This window comes from Anolis sagrei, chromosome 1 (genome assembly GCF_037176765.1).
Source record: "Anolis sagrei isolate rAnoSag1 chromosome 1, rAnoSag1.mat, whole genome shotgun sequence".
NCBI lineage: Eukaryota > Metazoa > Chordata > Lepidosauria > Squamata > Dactyloidae > Anolis > Anolis sagrei.
This window is the reverse complement of record NC_090021.1, coordinates 163,133,620-163,148,984: the sequence shown is the minus strand read 5'-3', so window position 1 is coordinate 163,148,984 and position 15,365 is coordinate 163,133,620. Positions and strand designations below refer to the sequence as shown.

General features: G+C 53.9%; 1 protein-coding gene across 1 annotated transcript in view; it reads right to left on the bottom strand.

Moving 5' to 3' along the window:
* Window positions 1–261: 261 nt before the first annotated feature.
* The window catches only part of FTCD (formimidoyltransferase cyclodeaminase), a 48,721-nt gene continuing 33,617 nt past the window's right edge, over window positions 262–15,365 (bottom strand). Inside the window, exons 14-16 of the mRNA XM_060783541.2 lie at window positions 3,694–3,733; window positions 1,408–1,685; window positions 262–371 (exon numbers count right to left, since the gene is read on the bottom strand). Of these exons, the coding sequence (XP_060639524.2) occupies window positions 1,435–1,685; window positions 3,694–3,733 (291 nt within the window). The 3' untranslated portion in view covers window positions 262–371; window positions 1,408–1,434. The remainder of the gene's footprint in view (window positions 372–1,407; window positions 1,686–3,693; window positions 3,734–15,365) is intronic.

Here is a 15,365-nt window from a genome sequence, read left to right as displayed (position 1 = left end):
ACGCTCTATTCTGCCTTGGTTAGACCACATCTGGAATATTGTGTCCAATTCTGGGCACCACAATTGAAGAGAGATATTGACAAGCTGGAATGCCCACTTTTAATTGCCCCTAACACCAGTGATCATAATTAATGAAAGCTTATATTGGGCTACTGTGATTTTTTTAAATCTTATCTTGTTTGAATTGTTAAAACTTGAACTTACTCAATCACATTTAATTAATGGTGCAGATGAATTAGAAGTGGATAACAACAAGCAAGATATAGACAAACTCCAGAGTCATTTTAATGGTAGCTTAAAGTGCTGGAAAGCTGAGCTGCTCCTGCGAGCAGGAAAGGACAATTCATCTTGACTCCTAATTGCTACTGGAGCTGAAAAGAAAATAAATGGATTGTCATGTTAAAAACATTGTCATTTCTTATTATTTCTTCATTTATGTTATATCCCTGCCTTTTCCCTTAGTTAGCCTTTGCCTTTTCAATCCACACTTTGTATTTATCTCCTTGGTTCTCTTTCTACTATCATTTCTAAGAATATTTCAAGTAAAGGAAGAGGTAGGTGTTTAAAGATAAGGAGCCACTTACTTCATTGACATTGCAGCAAATAAGGTGGCCTGTTCTGTCTTTGGGCACATCTGTACCGATTATTAAATCCAAGGTTAAACATAGAAGTGCAGATGATTACATTGCAATCCCTGGAAGCAGTTTGGGGCCAGGATGATGCTTACACGCACCTCAAACCAATGCACCTTACTGGTGCATTATTTAAACTGTTATGTTTATTCATATCATGATCTGATCACCATACTCAATATATCCCATATGCATGGGGGTATTGGGGTAACGATACAAAAGGTTTGCTAGGGTAGACCCTCTTTCACTCGGACTCACCCCCCCCCCCCCAAACAAAATCCTGGCTACAGGCCTGATTCACAGTGTGCATTATGTAGACATCACACTGTCAAGCTGTCTTTGAATCCCATCAAATGTTCAGTATAGATGTGCCCCTTACTTCATCACATAGGGGGCTGCAAGCGTCATAAGATGTGTGCACCCCAGTTGATCTATGGAGCCCCATGCCACCCATCACACGAAGCACGCTGACTTCTGGTGGGGCTATGTCAATCAACTAGGGTACAAACATCCTATGATGCTGCACCCAGAACATGGGGGTCAGCGCAGAGAGAAGCCACACTGCAATGTTTCCCTACATGTGATAGTGTAGTGTCGCTGTGAGCAAGGCAGGGTGAGGGATGCCAGGATTACTCAGCTGCCTCACTGATACGCCACAGAGGCTGACGAATCGTTCTGCACAACCTCATCAGTGTGATGAGGTTGAAGATCTCAGTGTTGAAACTGCTGCTTTACAAGTTTGGATATTCAGGACAGAAGCCAAATTGCCTCTTACTTTTTTATCATGATGGCTGTGTCCATGCTAATGATGTTCATGGTGACGGTGGCGCCCAAGGATATGGAACACACGGTGGAGGGGCCCATGGTGGTGGCGCCTATGGTGTCGGTGCCCATGATGGTGGTGTCCATGACAAGGGGGCTCACATGGCACAGGATACCCAGTGGGTGGAGGATGCTGGCTAGGGTTGCCTGGGTATGGGTATGGCTGTATGCCAGGCCCAGTGTAGGGTGGTGTGTTAGGTCCAGGCGGGCAGGGTTGCTGAGGCGGCATTCCTGACAGGGAACAAAATGAACACAGATACATTTAAGCCCTTGTTTAGTTATTCCTCTAATGGCAGTGGGAGAACATTAAACAAACACAGAACCCTGAATCCAAAAATCAAATAAAGTTTACCCAGAACATGGAACATTGTTTTTTAGATTTCTTATACGGTTATAGTAATGGCCATCTCTCCCCGCTCCAAGAAGCAATTGTTGTTAGCATTTAAGATTTGAGAAAATAATAGACTTTTCTCCAGAGAAACTAAATAGTTACACAAAGAACCATCAGCAGCCTATCATTAGGTTTTTCTACACTTATGCAGATGACATGCAACTCTATTACTCCATTCCACCAAAATCCAAAGAAGTCCCACGGGTCCTGGACCAGTGCCTGGCCGCTGTGATGGGCTGGATGAGGGCAAACAGGTTGAAAGTGAATCCTGACAAGACAGAGGTCCTCCAGGTCAGTCACTTGGCCAAACAGGGTATAGGGTGGCAACCTGTGTGTGACGGGGTTACACTCCCCCTGAAGACACAGGTCTGCAGTTTGGGGGTTCCCCTGGACTCAGCATTGACACTTGATGCTCAGATGTCAGCAGTGGCCGGGAGGGCCTTTGCACAATTAAGACTTGTGCGCCAGCTGTGATCATACCTCGAGAAGTCTGATTTGACCATGGTGGTCCACGCCTTAGAATCAAAAAGTTGGAAGAGACCTCATGGGCCATCCAGTCCAACCCCCTGCCAAGAAGCAGGAATATTGCATTCAAATCACCCCTGACAGATGGCCATCCAGCCTGTTTAAAAGCTTCCAAAGAAGGCGTCTCCACCACACTTTGGGGCAGAGAGTTCCACTGCTGAACAGCTCTCACAGTCAGGAAGTTCTTCCTCGTGTTCAGATGGAATCTTCTCTCTTGTAGTTTGAAGCTATTGTTCCTTGTCCTAATCTCCATGGAAGCAGTAAACAAGCTTGCTCCCTCCTCCCCGTGGCTTCCTCTCACATATTTATACATGGCTATCATGTCTCCTCTCATCCTTCTCTTCTTCAGGCTAAACATGCCCAGCTCCTTAAGCCGCTCCTCATAGGGTTTGTTCTCCAGACCCTTGATCATTTTAGTCGCTCTCCTCTGGACACATTCCAGCTTGTCTATATCTCTCCTCAATTGTGGTGCCCAGAATTGGACACAATAGTCCAGGTGTGGTCTAACCAAAGCAGAATAGAGGGGTAGCATGACTTCCCTAGATCTAGACACGATGCCTTAGTTACCTCAAGATTGGACTACTGTGATGCACTCTACATAGGGCTGCCCTTGAAGACGGTTCGGAAACTCCAGTTGGTGCAAATGTCGGCAGCCAGATTGCTAACTGGAGTGAGCTACAGGGAGCGGTCAACTCCCCTGTTTAAACAGCTCCACTGACTGCCGGTAAGTTTCTGGTCCCAATTCAAGGTGCAGGTTGTTACCTATAAAGCTCTAAACGGTTCAAGACCTGCCTACCCGGTGACCGCATCCTCCCCTATGAGCCCACATACGTCCTAAGATCTTCCAGGGATGCTCTTCTCTTGCTCCCACCCCCATCTCAGGTGGGGACGAGAGAGGGGGCATTCTCAGTGGTGGCCCCCCGTTTCTGAAACTCTCTCCCCAGGGAGATTAGGCTGGCACTCTCCCTACCCACTTTCCGCAAGGAATTAAAAATGTGGATGTTTCTTATTGCATTTGATTGAGTCATGATCTGAATCCATCCTTGGAATTCCTGTATCACATTATTATATACATTTTCTAAGTTTTAAGTTGAATTAATTCCGCTCAATTGCTCTGTTCCATGCTATTTCCTATTCTATTATACGTTTCTATCCACCCTATTGAATCACTTATCTTTGAATTAGTTTGCATAGGGGCCTTCTTCCCCTCCCCTCCTTAATTTTAGCCTGTTGTTGCTTGATACGTGTTTATTAATGTTTGCTGGAAAACGCATGAGATAATTTTAAGTCAAATAGGTAACATCAACAAAATGCAAAATTTACCTGGGTTAGTATTCCACATATCCAAAGCAAAAGACTCAGTCTGCAACAGAGTAATACAACTTAGTTAGAACAGTCATGCACTTCCTTTCCTTCCATCGAGCCAAGGTTTGGTGCCTTTCATCATGACTACAAGTAAAAGTGTTCAATGAAAGGAAAGTGACACTTTTACTTCTGGAGGTCTGGAGTGGTCTTCCATACCATTTGTGCAGTCCTTTTCGTGGGGTTTTCTGAATATGGAATGAAACTATCAAAATGGATTCTGGGACCAAATTTTGGGCAAGGTTCTGCATTATACTTTTCTCCCAAGTCTGATTCCCCGCATATTTTAAGTTCTATGTTTGATGGTGGCGGTGATCATGCAATTTGAAATTATCAACCAATTGGTCCCTAAATATGTAGAGATTACACTTTTGACAAATTGTCCATTAATGAATCTCAAATCAGAAAGCAGTAGAAGATCTCTTCATGGTATCAGTGAAGATATGATGGTGGATTTCTCATACAGCTATTGAAATGGCAAGGAATAGGTTTGAGGAAAGGAGACACAAAGAGAGGTCCTGGAGGTCTGAAAAGCACGGATTTATTTATCCAGCTGGGGCTCTGGAGTGGACTCGCGTCCTAAAAGCAAAGCCAGAGCCCCCATCAAGGGGCTGACTGCCTTTTTATAGATTCCAGGTTCAAGCAAACAAAGAACATGCTAGTACATTCATTAATCTCATTCACTACGTCATCTTAGCATCTAAGAAATATCAAGTTCAATCTTCAACATGCAAAAAGGCATGTCTGTATATTTCTAGGAGCAGCCTGCATCCATCAGTCAAGAGGCCCACTTTGAGTTGTCAGGAGGGAGGGGGGATTGGCTCCTTTCTTAGAGCCTAGTTGTACCAGCTAGGATGGGCTTATCTCCTGGAATGTAGAGATAACATGCCCTTGCCAATGTAGAGATAACATTCTCCTCCCTCCTGCCATGCCTTGGACACAGATCTCCTTCAGCATTCTTTCTACACACAGAGAGAATTAGATTTTTCTATGCATTTCTGTGTTTGTAAAGTACATACAATTTACACATAAATCAATAAATATATATTTCCAATATCTCCTCATCACTATCTTCTCCAGGCTGATGTTTCAGAATTACCTTGATCATCAAGCCACTGCAGATAAACTCTCATGACTTTCCAGCTCACATGTTGCACTGCTCTTTTTTACTCTAAGAGTGGGAAGCAGCAGAAATCAACATATGACTGGGACTCAGAGCAATGGGTTCGTATTACAGAAAAGGAGATTCCACCTGAAAACGAGGAGGAACCTCCTGACGATAAGAGCTGTTCAGCAGAGGAAATTTCCACCTCAGAGTGTGGTGGAAGCTTCTTCCTTGGACGCTTTTAAACAGAGGCTGGATGGCCATCTGTTAGGGATATTTTGATTTTGCTTTCCTTCATGGCATGGAGTTGGACAAGATGGCCCATGTGGTCTCTTCCACATGTGATTATATGAAAGCTGTAAGAATCATCTCTAGCCAAAGGTAAGTTTCATTTCCTGTTTGAACTCAAAACAATTCGTTTGATTCATTGGAAACCTTTGGCCATGACTGTATCCTTAGTTGTACGAGCAAATATTGACCGTGTTGCAGATAAGAACAGTTCCAAGACCCAGAAATTAAACATTCACAGAAATGCACCTTAAATTCACAGAAATTCACAGTAATGAGAGTTACACTGGGTTGTCTTGGCAAGAACATGTTATCATATACTTTAGTAACTGTTTTTGTTATACATGACACACACGCCAAATGTAACTGAGTAATAATTTTACATATGAACAAGTTTGGGACAAAGAATTATTACATTAATCTGAGTATTAATAAAGCAACAATCTGATTCAATTGTGTCTGTGTAGCAAAAGCAGTCAAAAGATATAACTGAAACAAATTAAATAATATCAGTAAGTCTTCATAGAAAAGCTATCAATATAATTGTAATCCATGTCCGTGCTCCAACTGCAGTGACTAAGGAAGAGGAAGAAACAATTGGAATTTCCCATGAATGTTTGAAATCTCTTAGTTTAATTTATTACACCAAAAATCACTTTTGCTAATAGAAAGATTATTTTCACAAACATTTAGGAGAATTCGGCCTCGAACCTACTGAACAATGTAAAAGTTGTTAGTGTTTCATACTGTTTCATTTAATTTACTGTAAAAAAATATTTAGGGACAGTTTATGCTGAAATTCCAATTTAAATCTATTATTTTAATGTTTAAAAATTAATACAGTTAAGTTGTTCTTTTGACTGCCAAGTTTTCAACTTAATTAATAATAGTCATTGTTTATTAATGCTCCTTAGACCATAGTTCATAGAATTATAGAGACCACAGGGGCATTTTTTCTTGTCATGCAGGAAAAGCTGCACAACCAGAGCACCCCCAATATATGACCAAGCCTCTGTTTAAAAGCATCCAAAGAGCTGCCACCAGGCAGAGAGTTCCACTGCTGAACAGCTGTTATGATCAGGAGGTTCTTCCAAATCTTCAGGTGGAAACTCCTTTTCTGTAATGTGAACCCATTGCTTTGACTCCTAATCTCCAAAACAGCGGAAAACAAGCCTATTCCCTCTTTCAAATATTTATACATGGCTATCATGTCCCCTCTCACCCTTCCCTTTGAGCATTTTAGTTCGCTACTGGACACCTTCCATCTTGTCAATATCTCTTTTGAACTGTCATGCCCAGAATTGGGCACAGTATCCCAGGTGAGATTTGACCAAAGCAGAATAGAGAGAATAGTGTTGCTCTAGACCAGGGGTACTCAAACTAAGGCCCAGGGGCCAGATATGGCCCTCCAAAGTCATTTACCCGGCCCTGGCTCAGGGTCAACCTAAGTCTGAAATGACTTGAAAGCACACAACAGCAACAATCCTATCTCTTCAGCCAAAAGCAGGCCCACACTTCCCATTGAAATACTAATATGTTTATATTTGTCAAAATTGTTCTTCATTTTCATTATTGTATTGCATTTTAGTGTTTTTTGCACTACAAATAATAGATGTGCCGTGTGCATAGGAATTCATTCATTTTTTAAAATTATAATCCGGCCCTCCAACAGTTTGAGGGACTGTGACCTGGCCCTCTGTTTAAAAAGTTTGTGGACCTCTGATCTAGACACTGTACCCCTTTTGATGCAGCCCAACGTCCAATTGGCCTGTTAAGCTGCTGCAGTACACTGTTGGCTCATGTTCAACTTGTTGTCCACTTAGGACCTCTTCACACAACTCTTTCGGGCCATGCCATTTCACTGGCAGTTGCCAATAAAAAAGAAGAGTGCGGGCAGTGCATGGTACCCCACACACCCTCCCTCCTTCCCCCATCATACAGTGAGGATGGGATATCTCCATCTGGTCCCCATCAAATGGGAGAAAGGGCAGCAACAGGTAGCAATGTGTGTTGCCCCACCACTTTCCCCCATCATACAGAGAAATGGGGAGGAGCTACTCAAAACCCACTCTCCTCCCCATGGTGGGGGAAAAAAATGCCTTCTGGCACTTCTGATGGTGCTCGGCAGACCCCATCCAAGCCGCAAATAGAAGTGGCAAAATAGGGCTATTTTGCCCAGTGCGAAGAGGTTCTAAGATTCCAAGATTTTTCTCACATGGACTGTTGCCGAGCCAGGCATCACCCATCCTGTATCTTTGCTTTCTTTTCTACCTAAGTCTGGTAGCTTATGTTTCTCCTTGTAGACTTCATTTTGTTTGTTTTGGCCCAGTTTTCTAATTTGTTAAGGTTGATTCTGTCTTCTGGAGTATTATATTAGTCCATTCACATACAAAATAAATCAATAGAATATAAAAATGTAACATAAAAGTCCTATATTTTTAAAAATAGCATATGGATCGTACCTATCTTAAAAATTCAACAAAATACATTGCCTATAAACAACAATTCAACTTTTTGGATTGGCTAAAATTAAATTAGATAAGAGATCTAAACAATCAATTGCAAATTGTATGATAATTTCTACCTAAATTTTCATTGCTGCCAAGGTGAACAGAGAACTCTTGTTAAGCCTCTTCTACATTGCCATATGCTCCATATTATCAAAGCAGATAATCCACACCATCTGCTTTGAATTGGATTATATGAGTCTACACTGCCATATAATCCAGTTCAAAGCAGATAATCTGGATTTTATATGGCAGTGTGGAAGGGGCCCAAGTCATCATAAGAATTGGTTTCCTACAGGAAATAGAAAATCTTTTCTGAAACATTGTGAGAATATAGAATGTAGGGAACCAAATAAAATGGCAAATCCTCAATTTCTGGTGCCCCACGAAGATTCAAATGGAGAGCCAGAGAGGTATAGGAATATCTACCATTGATCATAACTGTAGACATTTTGAGAAATGAAAGTTGTTAATAGCATGCCCATCCAGTTGTGCACCAAGATTAAAATGTAGTCTGAAGCTTCACTTCTGAGTTCAAGATAGAAAAATTATGAAGCTGATTTGGATATATTGTCGAAGGCTTTCATGGCTGGAATCACTGGGTTGTTGTAGGTTTTTTCGGGCTATATGGCCACGGTCTAGAGGCATTCTCTCCTGACGTATCGCCTGCATCTATGGCAATTATCCTCAGAGGTTGTGAGGTCTGTTGGAACTAGGAAAAAGGGTTTTTATATCTGTGGAATGACCAGGGTGACACGAAGGACTCTTGTCTGCTGTTTTTTAATACTGGTAGTCAGATCCCGGTCACCCTCATGGCCTCCTCATGGCATGTGGACAGTTTCAGCAGAGGGGAGGAGGACATGAGGGTGAACGGGATCTGGCTACCAGTATTAAAAAACTCTAAAATTACAACAGCACAACAACAGAGAGGAAACAAACAAGGACATCTAATCACATCTCAACAAAAGTTTGCTCTAGGCACTTTCAAGCCATTATATGCTAATCAAGGTGGTCAGTTGAAACATTCACACCTAGCTCCAGCAGACAAGAGTCCTTCGTCCCACCCTGGTCATTCCACAGATATAAAAAACATTTTTCCTAGTTCCAACAGACCTCACAACCTCTGAGGATGCTTGCCATAGATGCAGGCGAAACTACAGCAGAGAATGCCTCTAGACCATGGCCATATAGCCCGAAAAAACCTACAACAACCCACTGATTTGGATACTTTTAACTAACAACTTGATTGATTTTAGGTAGTGAGTTCTTATTGCTGTTCAACATGGTCTCATTTAGAATTATAACCTTATCCTCAAAGAGAAAATATTCAAGAGGAATGCCCAGCCTTAAATAGAGTGTATCTGTCTCCAAAAGAAACACATAGCTAGTTCCCCAGCTAATCTTATTTCATCAACTTCAAACTGTATCCTTTAAGTGCTGACATAATTTTGCTTCCCAACCCCTTTGCCAAAATCAGAGATAAAATCCATCTTTTTTTCTCCCAAAGTGAACTATTTTTCTTTTAAATAACAAAGCTAAAGTTTGCATACAATACCAAAAAGCTAGTTCTTTGTGGCAGTTCGTTGTCCTTGTGTCTGCCTTCTTTTGTCCTGGATCTCATTAAAATATTCGACACTTATACAAACAGACTTGCGGCCATGTCACGCCTTCTTGCCAGCCACAGGGCCAATGTGAGCTGCTTCTATGAAAGGGCTAGCCAATCAGTATTAAAGGGCAATTTTTATAGATTTTTCACCATTTCCTTGTAATATTTCCATGCCCAAGCATGAAAATCATCTGACTGGGTGGTTGACTACTTACACCTTGACAATGGCTGCAGCCATGCAGGAGGCCTTCTCCGCTCGCCTCCTGCGCCCTCCGGCATCGGAGGACGCGAGAGACGACTGGGAGGCCCCCTCCATGGCTGAGGCCCTCCCCGCTCGCCTCCCGCGACCTCCGGTTTCGGAGGACGCGAGAGGCGCCTGGGAGGCCCCCTCCATGGCTGAGGCCCTTCCCGCTCGCCTCCCGCGACCTCCGGTTTCGGAGTACGCGAGAGGCGCCTGGGAGGCCCCCTCCATGGCTGAGGCCTTCTCCGCTCGCCTCCCGCGCCCTCCGGTTTCGGAGTACGCGAGAGGCGCCTGGGAGGCCCCCTCCATGGCTGAGGCCCTTCCCGCTCGCCTCCCGCGCCCTCCGGTTTCGGAGTACGCGAGAGGCGCCTGGGAGGCCCCCTCCATGGCTGAGGCCTTCTCCGCTCGCCTCCCGCGCCCTCCGGTTTCGGAGTACGCGAGAGGCGACTGGGAGGCCCCCTCCATGGCTGAGGCCCTTCCCGCTCGCCTCCCGCGCCCTCCGGTTTCGGAGGACGCGAGAGGCGACTGGGAGGCCCCCTCCATGGCTGAGGCCCTTCCCGCTCGCCTCCCGCGCCCTCCGGTTTCGGAGGACGCGAGAGGCGCCTGGGAGGCCCCCTCCATGGCTGAGGCCCTTCCCGCTCGCCTCCCGCGCCCTCCGGCTTCGGAGGACGCGAGAGGCGACTGGGAGGCCCCCTCCATGGCTGAGGCCTTCTCCGCTCGCCTCCCGCGCCCTCCGGTTTCGGAGTACGCGAGAGGCGACTGGGAGGCCCCCTCCATGGCTGAGGCCTTCTCCGCTCGCCTCCCGCGCCCTCCGGTTTCGGAGTACGCGAGAGGCGCCTGGGAGGCCCCCTCCATGGCTGAGGCCCTTCCCGCTCGCCTCCCGCGCCCTCCGGTTTCGGAGTACGCGAGAGGCGCCTGGGAGGCCCCCTCCATGGCTGAGGCCTTCTCCGCTCGCCTCCCGCGCCCTCCGGTTTCGGAGTACGCGAGAGGCGCCTGGGAGGCCCCCTCCATGGCTGAGGCCTTCTCCGCTCGCCTCCCGCGCCCTCCGGTTTCGGAGTACGCGAGAGGCGACTGGGAGGCCCCCTCCATGGCTGAGGCCTTCTCCGCTCGCCTCCCGCGCCCTCCGGTTTCGGAGTACGCGAGAGGCGACTGGGAGGCCCCCTCCATGGCTGAGGCCTTCTCCGCTCGCCTCCCGCGCCCTCCGGTTTCGGAGTACGCGAGAGGCGACTGGGAGGCCCCCTCCATGGCTGAGGCCTTCTCCGCTCGCCTCCCGCGCCCTCCGGTTTCGGAGTACGCGAGAGGCGCCTGGGAGGCCCCCTCCATGGCTGAGGCCCTTCCCGCTCGCCTCCCGCGCCCTCCGGTTTCGGAGTACGCGAGAGGCGCCTGGGAGGCCCCCTCCATGGCTGAGGCCTTCTCCGCTCGCCTCCCGCGCCCTCCGGTTTCGGAGTACGCGAGAGGCGCCTGGGAGGCCCCCTCCATGGCTGAGGCCTTCTCCGCTCGCCTCCCGCGCCCTCCGGTTTCGGAGTACGCGAGAGGCGACTGGGAGGCCCCCTCCATGGCTGAGGCCTTCTCCGCTCGCCTCCCGCGCCCTCCGGTTTCGGAGTACGCGAGAGGCGACTGGGAGGCCCCCTCCATGGCTGAGGCCTTCTCCGCTCGCCTCCCGCGCCCTCCGGTTTCGGAGTACGCGAGAGGCGACTGGGAGGCCCCCTCCATGGCTGAGGCCTTCTCCGCTCGCCTCCCGCGCCCTCCGGTTTCGGAGTACGCGAGAGGCGCCTGGGAGGCCCCCTCCATGGCTGAGGCCCTTCCCGCTCGCCTCCCGCGCCCTCCGGTTTCGGAGTACGCGAGAGGCGCCTGGGAGGCCCCCTCCATGGCTGAGGCCTTCTCCGCTCGCCTCCCGCGCCCTCCGGTTTCGGAGTACGCGAGAGGCGCCTGGGAGGCCCCCTCCATAGCTGAGGCCCTTCTCCGCTCGCCTCCCGCGCCCTCCGGTTTCGGAGTACGCGAGAGGCGACTGGGAGGCCCCCTCCATGGCTGAGGCCTTCTCCGCTCGCCTCCCGCGCCCTCCGGTTTCGGAGTACGCGAGAGGCGACTGGGAGGCCCCCTCCATGGCTGAGGCCCTTCCCCGCTCGCCTCCCGCGCCCTCCGGTTTCGGAGGACGCGAGAGGCGACTGGGAGGCCCCCTCCATGGCTGAGGCCCTTCCCGCTCGCCTCCCGCGCCCTCCGGTTTCGGAGGACGCGAGAGGCGACTGGGAGGCCCCCTCCATGGCTGAGGCCCTTCCCGCTCGCCTCCCGCGCCCTCCGGTTTCGGAGTACGCGAGAGGCGACTGGGAGGCCCCCTCCATGGCTGAGGCCTTCTCCGCTCGCCTCCCGCGCCCTCCGGTTTCGGAGGACATGAGAGGCGACTGGGAGGCCCCCTCCATGGCTGAGGCCTTCTCCGCTCGCCTCCCGCGCCCTCCGGTTTCGGAGTACGCGAGAGGCGACTGGGAGGCCCCCTCCATGGCTGAGGCCTTCTCCGCTCGCCTCCCGCGCCCTCCGGTTTCGGAGTACGCGAGAGGCGACTGGGAGGCCCCCTCCATGGCTGAGGCCTTCTCCGCTCGCCTCCCGCGCCCTCCGGTTTCGGAGTACGCGAGAGGCGACTGGGAGGCCCCCTCCATGGCTGAGGCCCTTCCCGCTCGCCTCCCGCGCCCTCCGGTTTCGGAGGACGCGAGAGGCGACTGGGAGGCCCCCTCCATGGCTGAGGCCCTTCCCGCTCGCCTCCCGCGCCCTCCGGTTTCGGAGGACGCGAGAGGCGCCTGGGAGGCCCCCTCCATGGCTGAGGCCCTTCCCGCTCGCCTCCCGCGCCCTCCGGCTTCGGAGGACGCGAGAGGCGACTGGGAGGCCCCTTCCATGGCTGAGGCCTTCCCCGCTCGCCTCCCGCGCCCTCCGGTTTCGGAGGACGTGAGAGGCGACTGGGAGGCCCCCTCCATGGCTGAGGCCCTCCCCGCTCGCCTCCCGCGACCTCCGGTTTCGGAGGACGTGAGAGGCGACTGGGAGGCCCCCTCCATGGCTGAGGCCCTCCCCGCTCGCCTCCCGCGACCTCCGGTTTCGGAGGACGTGAGAGGCGACTGGGAGGCCCCCTCCATGGCTGAGGCCTTCTCCGCTCGCCTCCCGCGCCCTCCGGTTTCGGAGTACGCGAGAGGCGACTGGGAGGCCCCCTCCATGGCTGAGGCCTTCTCCGCTCGCCTCCCGCGCCCTCCGGTTTCGGAGTACGCGAGAGGCGACTGGGAGGCCCCCTCCATGGCTGAGGCCTTCTCCGCTCGCCTCCCGCGCCCTCCGGTTTCGGAGTACGCGAGAGGCGACTGGGAGGCCCCCTCCATGGCTGAGGCCTTCTCCGCTCGCCTCCCGCGCCCTCCGGTTTCGGAGTACGCGAGAGGCGACTGGGAGGCCCCCTCCATGGCTGAGGCCTTCTCCGCTCGCCTCCCGCGCCCTCCGGTTTCGGAGTACGCGAGAGGCGCCTGGGAGGCCCCCTCCATGGCTGAGGCCCTTCCCGCTCGCCTCCCGCGCCCTCCGGTTTCGGAGTACGCGAGAGGCGCCTGGGAGGCCCCCTCCATGGCTGAGGCCTTCTCCGCTCGCCTCCCGCGCCCTCCGGTTTCGGAGTACGCGAGAGGCGCCTGGGAGGCCCCCTCCATGGCTGAGGCCTTCTCCGCTCGCCTCCCGCGCCCTCCGGTTTCGGAGTACGCGAGAGGCGCCTGGGAGGCCCCCTCCATGGCTGAGGCCTTCTCCGCTCGCCTCCCGCGCCCTCCGGTTTCGGAGTACGCGAGAGGCGCCTGGGAGGCCCCCTCCATGGCTGAGGCCCTTCTCCGCTCGCCTCCCGCGCCCTCCGGTTTCGGAGTACGCGAGAGGCGACTGGGAGGCCCCCTCCATGGCTGAGGCCTTCTCCGCTCGCCTCCCGCGCCCTCCGGTTTCGGAGTACGCGAGAGGCGACTGGGAGGCCCCCTCCATGGCTGAGGCCCTTCCCCGCTCGCCTCCCGCGCCCTCCGGTTTCGGAGGACGTGAGAGGCGACTGGGAGGCCCCCTCCATGGCTGAGGCCTTCTCCGCTCGCCTCCCGCGCCCTCCGGTTTCGGAGTACGCGAGAGGCGACTGGGAGGCCCCCTCCATGGCTGAGGCCTTCTCCGCTCGCCTCCCGCGCCCTCCGGTTTCGGAGTACGCGAGAGGCGACTGGGAGGCCCCCTCCATGGCTGAGGCCTTCTCCGCTCGCCTCCCGCGCCCTCCGGTTTCGGAGGACGTGAGAGGCGACTGGGAGGCCCCCTCCATGGCTGAGGCCTTCTCCGCTCGCCTCCCGCGCCCTCCGGTTTCGGAGGACGTGAGAGGCGACTGGGAGGCCCCCTCCATGGCTGAGGCCTTCCCCGCTCGCCTCCCGCGCCCTCCGGTTTCGGAGGACGCGAGAGGCGACTGGGAGGCCCCCTCCATGGCTGAGGCCCTTCCCGCTCGCCTCCCGCGACCTCCGGTTTCGGAGGACGCGAGAGGCGACTGGGAGGCCCCCTCCATGGCTGAGGCCCTCCCCGCTCGCCTCCCGCGCCCTCCGGTTTCGGAGGACGCGAGAGGCGACTGGGAGGCCCCCTCCATGGCTGAGGCCCTTCCCGCTCGCCTCCCGCGCCCTCCGGTTTCGGGGGACGCGAGAGGCGACTGGGAGGCCCCCTCCATGGCTGAGGCCCTTCCCGCTCGCCTCCCGCGCCCTCCGGTTTCGGAGTACGCGAGAGGCGACTGGGAGGCCCCCTCCATGGCTGAGGCCTTCTCCGCTCGCCTCCCGCGCCCTCCGGTTTCGGAGTACGCGAGAGGCGACTGGGAGGCCCCCTCCATGGCTGAGGCCTTCTCCGCTCGCCTCCCGCGCCCTCCGGTTTCGGAGTACGCGAGAGGCGCCTGGGAGGCCCCCTCCATGGCTGAGGCCCTTCCCGCTCGCCTCCCGCGCCCTCCGGTTTCGGAGTACGCGAGAGGCGCCTGGGAGGCCCCCTCCATGGCTGAGGCCTTCTCCGCTCGCCTCCCGCGCCCTCCGGTTTCGGAGTACGCGAGAGGCGCCTGGGAGGCCCCCTCCATGGCTGAGGCCCTTCCCGCTCGCCTCCCGCGCCCTCCGGTTTCGGAGTACGCGAGAGGCGCCTGGGAGGCCCCCTCCATGGCTGAGGCCTTCTCCGCTCGCCTCCCGCGCCCTCCGGTTTCGGAGTACGCGAGAGGCGACTGGGAGGCCCCCTCCATGGCTGAGGCCCTTCCCGCTCGCCTCCCGCGCCCTCCGGTTTCGGAGGACGCGAGAGGCGACTGGGAGGCCCCCTCCATGGCTGAGTCCCTTCCCGCTCGCCTCCCGCGCCCTCCGGCTTCGGAGGACGCGAGAGGCGACTGGGAGGCCCCCTCCATGGCTGAGGCCTTCTCCGCTCGCCTCCCGCGCCCTCCGGTTTCGGAGTACGCGAGAGGCGACTGGGAGGCCCCCTCCATGGCTGAGGCCTTCTCCGCTCGCCTCCCGCGCCCTCCGGTTTCGGAGTACGCGAGAGGCGCCTGGGAGGCCCCCTCCATGGCTGAGGCCCTTCCCGCTCGCCTCCCGCGCCCTCCGGTTTCGGAGTACGCGAGAGGCGCCTGGGAGGCCCCCTCCATGGCTGAGGCCTTCTCCGCTCGCCTCCCGCGCCCTCCGGTTTCGGAGTACGCGAGAGGCGCCTGGGAGGCCCCCTCCATGGCTGAGGCCTTCTCCGCTCGCCTCCCGCGCCCTCCGGTTTCGGAGTACGCGAGAGGCGCCTGGGAGGCCCCCTCCATGGCTGAGGCCCTTCTCCGCTCGCCTCCCGCGCCCTCCGGTTTCGGAGTACGCGAGAGGCGACTGGGAGGCCCCCTCCATGGCTGAGGCCTTCTCCGCTCGCCTCCCGCGCCCT